At 37.0% G+C, this 12,251-nt stretch overlaps 1 protein-coding gene across 2 annotated transcripts in view; it reads left to right on the top strand.

Annotated features, from left to right (window-relative positions):
- LOC110570674 (ubiquitin-conjugating enzyme E2 E2) overlaps positions 1 to 12,251 on the top strand; it is a 378,044-nt gene that overhangs the window by 282,897 nt on the left and 82,896 nt on the right. For both annotated transcript variants that reach the window (XM_044920568.1, XM_021678716.2), the window contains one exon: positions 8,403 to 8,535. In XM_044920568.1, coding sequence (XP_044776503.1) covers positions 8,403 to 8,535 — 133 coding nt within the window. The remainder of the gene's footprint in view (positions 1 to 8,402; positions 8,536 to 12,251) is intronic.

Consider the following 12,251-nt stretch of genomic DNA (forward strand, 5'->3'; position numbering starts at 1 on the left):
TATGACCCAAATAATGCTGTTTCTTAAGATTTCTTCTTTTCCAAGTATTAAAGGTCCCATAAATGACTTTATAATGCTGTGTTTACATAGGATGTTACCACTTCCAAAGGAGTACTAAGCCTTTGAGGGTGAAGGAGATGTCCCTAAGGAGAATGTAGCTAAATTGAGGCCTAAAGGACAAATAGAATGGTCAGACCTACAGAGAATTTTATCCAAAGCCAGGAGACAAAAAAAAAGTCCAGCTCCCTTGAAAGTTTTATAAGTAGGTCCAATATGACTGGAGAATGGAGCTGAAGGAAAGGGGAGTGGCAAGGGATGAGGCCAGAGAGGTCAGCTGGAGGCAGATCTTTTTGAAAGACTTTGTATGCTTCAAAGGAATTTGGGCCTGATCTTGAAGGTATTAAGAAGTCAGAGAAAGCAGGAAAACAGAAGATCCCATTTAAAGGATTTTCTGGAAATTGCCCTATCTGCAGTTTGGTGGATGGATTGAAGGAAAGCAAGACTGGAGGTAGGGAAATAGCATGTTGGTGCCATCATCTAAGTGAGAGCTAATGCAGCCAGTAGACAGATTATAGAGATAGCTTCTGTAGGCTTTGGGGAATTAAGAGAAGGAGGAAGGAAGCATGGTCAAGGATGACTCTTGGGTTTCCTGCCCGGTTAGAGGTTCCATCAGTGTTAGATGGGTTGTCAGAGGCAGATAATAACATACCTAGAATGAAGATGAAGAAACAAGGTAACTGAGGGTAGAACCCCTAGGAAAGCAGACATTGAAGAGATGTTACTGAAGAGGACAAAAGAATTGAAGAAGTTACCCTAAAGTGTAGAGAGAGACTCTTGGAGAGATACCTGGGGAAGAGAGTTTTTTAGGAATCAGGGAGTAGAAGCTACAGTTTCAATAAAATGAAAACAAAAGGCACTGTTGGATTTAGGAACAATTAGGTCAGCTCATGGCCTAGAGAAAAGTCTGAAAACATTTTCCCCCTTGAATCTCCCCACTTCCACATGTTTTTTCTCATTTCATTCATACAGTGGTGGTATTTCCCCTCTTTAACTGCTTTTCCTACTGTCCTTATCTGTAACTGGTCTGGCCTTGCTTTTGTATTTTTTTAAAGGATGGGACTATTCTTTCCTTCCAGTTTGACATTAGAGAAACATACATTATTGTGTTATAAGCAGAAAGCTCAAGATTCCTGCAGCTCTTTACTCTCAAAGGGACTTTGGACATATGTGCAGCATGTCATTTGCCTGTGAACATTGTGCTCATCACTGAAAGGGATGAATTCAGCTATGTGGAATCTGACAGATAAGCAGAGATTTCCAGAGCTCCTGAGAAATCCCTCGTACTGTCTTCTCTTCACTATTTTGTCCCCATCAATTTCAGGTTATTGTTGGCACATCAGAGATTCTCTACAAAGGCACGTTTCTTGTCCTTTGGAGCCAAGATCCCTACATTCCCTGGGCTGCCTTACTCTTTTTCTATCTTAGAGTCGATGTTAAATGAAAAGGCAGCAGGCACAGCCAAAAACTCTTGGTCTTAGAGTCACAGCTGTGGCACAGCACATTGAAAGTATTCAGATGTATTTAAAACATCTTAGGATCTTAAATAAAGACACAGTGAGTGCTTAGTCCTTTTCAGCATTTTTATTGTACGTGTGTAATATTTCATATGTGTAGAAGGGTTCATCCACTGTAGGCAGCAGCATAGAAAGCTGAACACAGGGGCACCTGGGTGGCTCAGTTGTTGAGCGTCTGCCTTCGGCTCAGGTCATGATCCCAGGGTCCTGGAATCAAGCCCCGCATCGGGATCCCTGCTTGGCGGGAAGCCTGCTTCTCCCTCTCCCACTCCCCCTGCTTGTGTTCCCTCTCTCGCTGTCTCTCTCTCTGTCAAATAAATAAAATCTTTAAAAAAAAAAAAAAAAAGCTGAACACAGTTTACAAGTTTGATTCTCTAACAGAATTTCTCCAAGCGGCAATTTTGGTTACAACTAATTTGTAATTTTCTAACTGATATTTGCATTTTAATAGATTTATCTAATTGCATTTTATTTTGAAATGTAACTGTTAGCTGTATTTATCTTTCTTCTTTAAAAAATAAAATCTGAAAATAAAATTAAGGGTATTGATCATTAAGAATACTGTAAGTGAGAAAACATTGCTAAATAACCACATACCTAAAAATCCTGATGTTAAATAAACATTCCATTCAATGCAAAATTGGATTTCCTGGAAGTGGCAGCTTTGATTTCTGATGGTTTCCAAAGTTCTGCCCTATCTAAATACATACCCTAAGATTAGATTGCAGGATGATGATGGTGATAATGGTGGTAGTGAAAATGATTATTAATGTCTGGGTCTTGGTAGCCTGTTTTCTAGTCCGGGGATCTTGAAACCCTTCTTATAAAATCCCCAGGCAATTAATCTTTTGAGTGTGTTGGTGAATTCTGTATCATCCACAAAGCATAACAACACCTAGAATAGCAGCAGACATTTGGAAGCATACTGTTTGAGCCACTACAGGCCCCATTTTCCAAGCTCTCCTAAAACTTCACTTACTCCACAAGGTTCATGCTGTAATTGCCTCATTTTGTAGATGAGGAAACTAAGACACTGAAAGATTATATGGGGAGATTACATATTCACCCAGGGCTCTACAGGCCTTACATGGTAGGACTAGGATTCAGAAAAGCAAGTCTGGCTTAGAGTCCAGTCATGTTCTTCATCATCGTTCTATAGTGCCCGTGTCTGCGGCACTAACTTTTATTTGGTCAGCTTAAGGGGGAAGTGATCATTGAAAATATAAGATGGTCTGCAGCTTCGGCTTCTCACTTTTTTGGTCCAAAGTATATAAAAGCTCATTCTTCTGTTTTATATAAATCCAAATAATTCTGACATATTAAAAAAAAAAAAAAACTCGGGTGCCTGGGTGGCTCAGTTGGTTAAGCGACTGCCTTCAGCTCAGGTCATGATCCTGGAATCCCTGGATCGAGTCCCGCATCGGGCTCCCTGCTCAGCGGGGAGCCTGCTTCTCCCTCTGACCCTCCCCCCTCTCATGTGCTCTCTCTCTCTCTCTCACTCTCTGGCTCAAATAAATAAAATCTTTAAAAATAAATAAAAATAAAAATAAAAAAAAACTCATTTGGTCAGTATGGGCTACTGGAGCTACTACATCTGTATTGCCCAATATATGTGACCACTAGCTACATGGAGCTATTTAGATTTAAATTCATTAAAATCAAATGAAATTGAAAATCCACTTCCTCATTCTCACCAGCTCCATTTCAAGTGCCTGAAGGCCACGTGTGGCTAGTGATTACCATACCGGATAAGGATAAGAACTAAAACATGTTCATTATCACAGAAAGTTTTATTAGACAGCACTGCTCTAGAACAGTATTGTCTAACAGAAATACAATATGAGCCACTTGTGTAATTTTAAATTTTCTAGGAGCCACATTAAAAAATAAAAAGAAATAGGTGGTAAGTTTTAGTATCTTTTTAGTTCAGTGTATCTCAAATACTATTATTTCAACATGTAATTAACAAAAAGTAGTGATGTATTTTACTTTCCTTTGCATTGTCGTTGAAATTCAGTATATATTTTACAGTTACAGCATATGTGAATAAGTAGCCACATTTCAAGTGCTCAGTAGCCACATGGCTACTGTATTGTGCAACACAATTCTGTACTTTTATTCCAGGATTTCTCAACTGAAACATATCAAAATGGGAGTGGGACAGAGGGCTGTGTAGTTCAGGAACCACTGCTCTAAGCTTTGGAACCGCAAGTGGTGTAGACATGCCCCTTGTAAGATGATAGAGGAGGCCAGACTGCTGAGACTTAATCTGTATATATTAGAGAAGTATTATAAGTTTTAGATGCATTTTAAAACACCAGTCTGTGTTCAAGATAGTTTGTTACTACTAGTATTTTTTTTTAAAGGCACATTTGGACAGTATAAACCAACTCAGAGGGGCGCCTGGGCGGCTCAGTCTTTAAGTGTCTGCCTTCGGCTCAGGTCGTGATCCCAGGGTCCTGGGATCGAGCCCCACATCGGGCTCCCTGCTCCGCGGGAAGCCTGCTTCTCCCTCTCCCACTCCCGCTGCTTGTGTTCCCTCTCTCGCTGTGTCTCTCTCTGTCAAATAAATAAATAAAATCTTTAAAAAAATAAAAAAAATAAAAAATAAACCAACTCAGAGTGATGTTAGCTGTGTTATTTAATCCATTGTTGATAACAAGATAGGTGACTGATTTCAGAGAACTAATAAAATATGGTTTTCTCACTGAGAGCCAAATAAAATTTAAAATGAGCACTAATTGAATGTAAATAATTTACAGGCATTGCCTGCTTTTGTGAGATATCTCTTGACTTCTATTTCTGAGTCCCTTCCTTGGTGGCACTATTTGGTGACTTCTCAGCCTAAATTATATAATTAACTGTGATGACCATTCTTGGAAGGTCATCTTAAAATTTCTCAAATTGACTCAGAGAAATTATATCTTGGTATTTGGGAAACATGTCTATGCACATTGTTTCATAGCCATGTTCTCACTGTGTGTATTTTTTAAATTAAATTTCTTCATCTACCTTGAAGTAATGTTGTAACTACAAACCTATAATTTACTCTACTTTTAAGTTCTTCCTTCTGATAAACTTATCTATTCATATTGGGTCTAATTATAGCTCAGGGCGTAACCATGTGTATTATTCATCTGAATAAGTGAGTTTGTCTGGCAACAAGGGGCTATTGTTGCCAAAGCTTTGTTGTCATCTGACTGTATTCTGTCTGTACCTCACTGTCAGCTTCAGGAAAGGTTAGGTCAAGAGGAACATGCAGCAGGAATGTTATACTCTGGCCCCTTGCTCTGCTTCTCAGTGTATTTCAGCACTTTGCAATAAACTTGGCTATGATTTTTTTTTTTTACTTCATCCTTTTTAAATAAGAGAGATCAAAACTAGAGATAAAATTGAACTTTTCTTCGTTCCCTATCTTCAGAGCTATCCCATCACCCTATTCCTCTTTTCTCCTGTTCCCTGCACAACCACTGTCATGAATTTAGGCCTATCTTTCCAGTTCATTTCTTCAAAGACTTTGACATAGATATGTATCCATAAACAATATAAAATACTATTTTATATTTCTAATTTATATAATAAGATCATACTGTACATATGCTGCAAACTTGCTTTCCTCATATAGCATTTTAGTAGACTTTTGGGACATCATTGTTCTTAATGTGAAAACTTGGTACATATATAAGAACATATCTAACACATAAATAAGTTATGAGACCTATAGTAAAACAGGTAACTCCTGAATCCACCATATATACTGAGTAGAACATCACCAGAACCATTGAAGCTCCTGTGTGCTACTCCTCCACCATCTGATTCTACCCAGGAAACCACTCTTTTGAGCTTTGTTCTCATTCATTTTCTTGCTTATCATATATGTTTGTGTCCTCAACAATGTATTTTCTTGTTTGCTTGTTTTCAAACTTGGTGAAAATAGTATCATACTGTATATATTCCTTTAGACTTGCTTTTTTATTCAATATGACACTTTTAAGATTTATCCATGTTAATCAGTATGTTTTCACTGTTGTGTTGTATTCCTTTGGGTAAATTTATTCCTTTTTCTGTCAGTAGACATTTGTATTGTTTCCAATTTTCCTATTAAAAATAGTGCTTCCATGAACATTCTTGTATATGTTTTCTGGTGCACAGGTGTAAAAGTTTCTCTGGGGTATGTACCTAGGAGTGCAATTGAAATGTTGTAATATAGGAGTGTATAGATTCAGCTTAACTAAATAAGTCCACATTCTTCTCCAAAGTGATTGAACACTCTTCAGCAATGTATAGTTCTTGTTTTTCCACATCCTCATCAGCACTTGGTTTTGTCACGCATTTATCTTTGCCTATACATTGTGTAAAATAATATTGAACTGTAATTTTAAGTTTCATTTCCCTGATTTTAATGAGATTGGATATTTTTCATACGTCTTTTGGCCATTGATGTTTCTTCTTTCTGGAAATGCCTATTTATGTCTTTTCTAAGGGATTGCTAGTCTTTTTCTTATTGATTCATAGGAATTCGTATACTCTGGACACTAGAATTGTGTCAGTTTTATGTGATCCAAATACCTTTCCTGGTTTGTGGCTTGTCAGTCTCTTTAGGCAACCTCTGAAACTTCCGACTTTTGCATTGATGTGCTTAATCCATCTACAACAAAGGTTTGTATGTTTATTGAAGTAGAAATCCAGTTTCTCTATTTGCCATATACAAAAACTATTTTCTTAGTCCCATTACTTCTGACATATATCAGATTCGTGTAAGTATGTGGAAAAGTTTGAGGGATTTCTTCGAGCTTCCAAACACATTTCAGAATCAAGTTGTCAAGTTTCATTTTTTACATAACTGTTAGACTTTTGATTGGAATTGCATTGGATCAGTTTGGGGAAAATTGACATCTGTAGGATGCTGGGTCTCCCTACTCATAAACTTGGTATCTCTCTCCATTTATTTAATTCTCTTTGTATTTCAACAAATTTTATAATTTCCTCCATTAAAATCTTATATATTTTTATGAAATTTATTCGTAGGTTTTTTATTTTTAATACTATAAAAATATTTTAAAATATATTTTCTAATTTTGTTGGTGTGTTGAAATGCAGTTGATTTTTTATGTTGATCTTAAATCTAACCACTTTGTAAACTCTTTTATTAAGTTTAATAAATTGTGTATAGATTTTTCTGTGTACATGAATTCTGCAAATGCTCACAGTTTTATTTTTTCCATCCCAATCTATACCTTTTGTTTTTTCCTTCCTTGTGTCTTTCATACCTTGATGAATATGATTGCTAGTGCATGAATGATTAGAAGTAGATATGGTGGGCATCCTTATATTGTTCTTCAATTTTAAAGGGTGTGCTTTTGATATATTGTCACTGAATATATTAGTTGCTGGTAGGTTTTTGGTAAATGCTATTTATCAGGTTAAAGAAGTTTCCATCTATTCCAGTTTTGCTAAAAAAATTTTTTTTATCATGAATGGCTATTATTAAGCCTATTGAGTGCTTTTCCTGCACCCATTGAGATTATCCATTTTTTTCAACTTTAATCTCTTAGGTAAATTACATTAATAATTTTCTATTATTAAACTATCCTTGCATTCCCAGAATATATCCCAACTTAGTTAAGATGCATGCTTTTTTGATATACTGCTTAACAGTGAGGTTTTTGTAGATATAAACTAATTTCAAAATAAGAGTAGTAGCTACATTTTTGTTGACAATAAAATCTTCCCCAAAGGGCTGCCCACTTTGCTATAAGGTATAAGGGTAATTTATGGCTATTAGATGCAGGTATTAGCTTGATGTAGCAAAAAAACACTGAAAAGCTAAATTATAATCTCATTTGCCCTTCTGTTCACTTGAGAGATTATAATTCAGTTGACTCATGTGGGCCTTATTTTCCTCAGTGAGTTTGTCTGAGACTCAGAGACAGATGTTTACTACTAGTAGTCATGGGGCTTCACTTGCTTTCCTATTAATCCATCATCATCAAACAAACATGTACTTACTAGGCCCTAAGACAAAGCAAAAATCTATTCCTCAGGGAACTTTTAGGGAGGGACAGAAAAGTAAACACTTTAAAAACAGTTATAGGGGATTCCTGGCCAGCTCAGTTGGTAGAGCATGTGATTCTTGATCTTGGGGTTTTGAGTTCAAGCCCCATATTGGGCAAAGATCTTACTCTAAAAAAAATTTTAATTAAAAACATGGTTATAAAATGAAATAATACATCTTGTTTTCTATAGACCACACTATTTATGATACATGGGGGTTGAGGGGACAGAGATTCTTTGGCTGGAAAGAGAGAAAAGAGGAAGCTTGAGATGGGATATGGTACTTGAGCTGAGTTTTATGAATGATGAGCATTTACTGATATCCATGAGCCTCATTTGTATTCTCAGTTGTTAACAAAGGAATTAGACTACTTTTTATTACACTTTTTTTCTCTAATGGCCCCTCTGTCTTCGAAAATTTGTCTCTTTCACCCTATGACTGTATCATCTTTTTCAGGATCTCACAAATAATTTCATGCTTTATTAAATATTTGTGCTCCTTCCTCTGGTCTTTGGTCCTAGGAATCTTTTGTTCAGTAGGTATAGAGTTGTGAATGGCAAGACGGAATCTTCCTTGTTCTGTTTTTTAAGTAATACCAACATCTTTTCTTTATAGAGTATTGATGATATTGACAAATGAATCATCATATAGAATTACCTGATTTGTTATGTTTTTGTGGAATTGCTCAATTTATTGTTACCATAAATAGAATTTTTTAAATTCCAGGGTTTACATAATCTCTAAGCACATTTCATTTGTATGTCTTATTTCAGTGCTGGACCCAAAGGAGACAACATTTATGAATGGAGGTCAACTATATTGGGACCCCCAGGATCTGTCTATGAAGGAGGGGTGTTCTTTCTTGACATTACCTTTTCACCAGACTATCCGTTTAAACCCCCTAAGGTCAGTATGAAGTGTTCATCCATTTTTAGCAATATGTATTGTTGTATATGTATATACATATACATATTCTTAAATATACATATCTAGGAATGCATGTCTATTCTGTTAACATAGACAACTTCCCAGGGCTAATTGTATGTAAAAGGAAACAGAATGTGAAAAATTATAGGCTATTTCCCTACCCCGTCCCCTTACTCATATTTCATTGCTTTTTCTCATCCTTTCTCAGTGTCTCCTTTCTGTGGTTTATGTTGTAATGTAACATAAAACAGCACATTATGGGTGGAGCTAGGTGAGGGAGAATGGGCCTACGCCAGCCCTGCAACCCAGAAAACCAGACATAGCCTGAAGCTGGAGCCAGAGCCAAGCCCAGGAGCCAGACTAAATGCGGAGGGAGCCACCACTAAGGCAGGTCTCAGGGCACCAGCTATGGAGTGTTGATGCCTCCACGGTTCGGCTGTTCACATGAAGTATACATGCACTAGGAGGGAAAGTGTGACCTACAAAGACTTAAGAGTGATGCCAAGAACATTTAGTGAAAAAGTATTTGTAAAAGTTGATTACTATAAATGACTAATTAATGAACCATAAGGGAATTTACACTTATTTAAGACAAGATTATATACTTTAAGAATTCTTCATGGGCGCCTGGGTGGCTCAGTTGGTTAAGCGACTGCTTTTCAGCTCAGGTCATGATCCTGGAGTCCCCGGATCAAGTCCCGCATCGGGCTCCCTGCTCGGCGGGGGTCTGCTTCTCCCTCTGATCCTCTTCCCTCTTGTGCTCTCTGTCTCTCATTCTCTCTCTCTCAAATAAATAAATAAAATCTTAAAAAAAAAAAAAAAAAAGAATTCTTCGCATTCCTTTCTACTGCCTGTAATTCAGTCATTTGATGAGTTTAAATTTATTCTCCACTTTGGAAGGGAAAAGACCCTAAGGACAAGTGACTCTCTGCATTGGCCACCAAGAAAAAATTCTCATTTGGCCTGACTTTAACCTCGCAGTGCAGAGGGAAATAAAACTTGCTTGGGTTGTAGGTTGGAAGGGACAGTTTTAGAAAAGCAAAAATAGGACTATACCTTTAGCATGAATTTCTGTAAGTCCCCTCCCTCCCTCTTACCCTCCCTCTCTTTTGTCCCCCTCTCTTCCTTTCTTCCTTCCTTTCCATTGACGCTTGGATATTGTTTTGTTACGAAAGCAAAAGCAATAACTATAATTTTACCAAAGAAGAAAGCAAGGCACGGAGAAACTAAGTAACTTTCCCAGCATTACACAGCAAGCAAATAGTAGTGTCAGTATTTGAACCCAGGAAGTCTGACTCCAAAGCCCGTGTTCCTTTCTACATTACATGGTACATTTTACCCAAGCTGACAGAGCTGGTGGCACTGGTAAAAGGTGAAAGATTTATGCGATCTGACGAGAAACCAGAGTGTTGAGCTGGTGGCACTGGTGATCACCCATACCTGCATTAAGTTGGTTTTCAGGGATGAAGCCATAGTACATCTAATATTTATTTTCTCCTTTCACTGGATGGGAACCTTTTGTCTTTCATTCTACTTGGGACCAGCCCATAAATCACCTGGAGTACTAACTGCACTGCTAGTGATGTGAGGACCTATCTCTGACAGCCTCTTCAGTTAAGGAAATACAGAGTAGGGAAGGGGAGGGACCATTCAGATCAGGCAGTTGGTGCTGCTTGTGAGTTTGGAATAGGCTGCTCTGTACATCTGAAATACACATCTCAGAAAATGTGTGGGCTTATCCAGGTTCTGCATGACAGAAATGTGTAGATTAAAACTAGAAGGGAGATCTAATAGATTAGATAGAATAACTCAGTTTCCAAAAAGGCCTCAGTGGACTGAAAGGATGGTCCAAAACAAGATGGAATTTAACATAGCTAAATGTGTTCAGTGACAATCAGAAAGAAATGATGATGCATGAAGGAGAAACCTACTTTATTTTCATATAAATAAAATTTGTGGGCTTTTGGCTGACTACAATTCTGTGGGAATTTAAGATTCTTGAAGCCTTAAGGAGACATTTTTAGGAGTACAATCCTTGGAACTCTGAACCATTCACACTATATCTGGAGTGCCTCAGTCACCCCTAAGTTCTTCGTTTTGAGAACAAACAAGAATAAACTGGGGAGAGAGTCATCTACATTCTTGAACTTCTTCACTGGGTAAAACACTACAGTGGATATCAGTTGTGCCAACTCATTTCTTTTCTAAAACACCCTACTAAGGCTTGGGTTTTCCCTTTCACAGATGAGAAAACTTAAATGAGGCTTAGAGAGGTTTCCAATAATAGAGAACCAAGAATTTACTGATTTCCGACTTCACAGACCATGTACTTTCCACTGAATTATACACCATTAACCTGGAGATGTTCGCTAGTAAGAATAGGACGTAGGAGGAATGTGATATCTGTCCTCGGATGTTTTAGGAACTATGGTGTGGGTTAGGATTTAGGCCTTATTTTGGATGGCTGGATGGAACAAAAATAGAAGTAGGAGGGTGTCAGTTACTGGGAAGTAGTTGTTAATTCTTATGAGGAAAATCTGACCCACAGAGGCATAGTCTGCCTTTGAATAGCTCTATGTATGAGACAGTGGGCTTCCTTTTACTCAGAGTAAATACTGGCCAATATTTCTGTTTTAAAAAAAAGCAGAATTAGTACCTGTCAGGAATAGTTCCAGAAAAAAATAAGTTCCTCCACTGAATGAATTTGAATAAACAATCTCTTAGGACAAAGGAAAAGTTTAATTTTGGTAACTCAAATCACAATTTAAACGCACATTTATTAGAAACCTGTGGGAAGTTTTTGAAAGCAAATAATCACCACCTAATTTATCAATTTTAGAAGCCAAATTTTGTAGGCAGATATGCTATTCTAAGTGGGGGAAAGTTTGTGAGTGTCTTGGAAGCTGTTAACTAAAACAAAGGCATTTTTTATTAATACTTTTGAAGTACCATGTCTGTGCCTTTCTAATCTCCTATTATTCTAAATAGGCTGCATTTAGAATTGTCCTGTTTTTGTTTTGTTTTTTTCTCTGTTACCCTCGTCCTTTTCCTCAACCTTAGCCACATATTTTAATGAAACATTTCCCAGTGCTCTGAAGAATGAACCTGGATAGCAGTAGGTGTTAGAATTATTGGTGAGACCAGAGGTTCACAAATACATTTGATTGGCTACCTAATGGTTATCAGATAGCCATACCATAAAATTAGTGTATAGCATAATGGGATCCATGAGATGACTTTTCCCAAACTCTTACACTTGGAATCCTTAGTGAGGATTTTAAATGCTGTCATGCTCAGATTAAATAATTTAACATATAAACCATTTCACCACGTTTATCAGTTTAAAAATATCAATAAATAAACCTCTATGACTTAAAATGTGAAAAAGTAAATAAATATGTAGTGCTCCAACATATCACGTAAATGTCAGTGAAGTGATTTGGATGTCTCTTCAAGCCATAGGAACTTTTTGGGAATAGGACTTCATTAGTTTGAATATCCCACACTCCACTAGCTAATTTTTCAAAATCAGATGAACTATTCCAATAATTTCTTCCAAAATTCATCTGAATTTTAATAAGGCAAGGAAAACAATTTTTAATTGAGTATGTAATGTTCACTAAATTTAGTATATAGTTTTAAATAGGTCAAGTACTTGTTATACTTGCAAGTGCTATATCTTAGTACAATTCTTA

Source organism: Neomonachus schauinslandi, chromosome 1 (genome assembly GCF_002201575.2).
Source record: "Neomonachus schauinslandi chromosome 1, ASM220157v2, whole genome shotgun sequence".
NCBI lineage: Eukaryota > Metazoa > Chordata > Mammalia > Carnivora > Phocidae > Neomonachus > Neomonachus schauinslandi.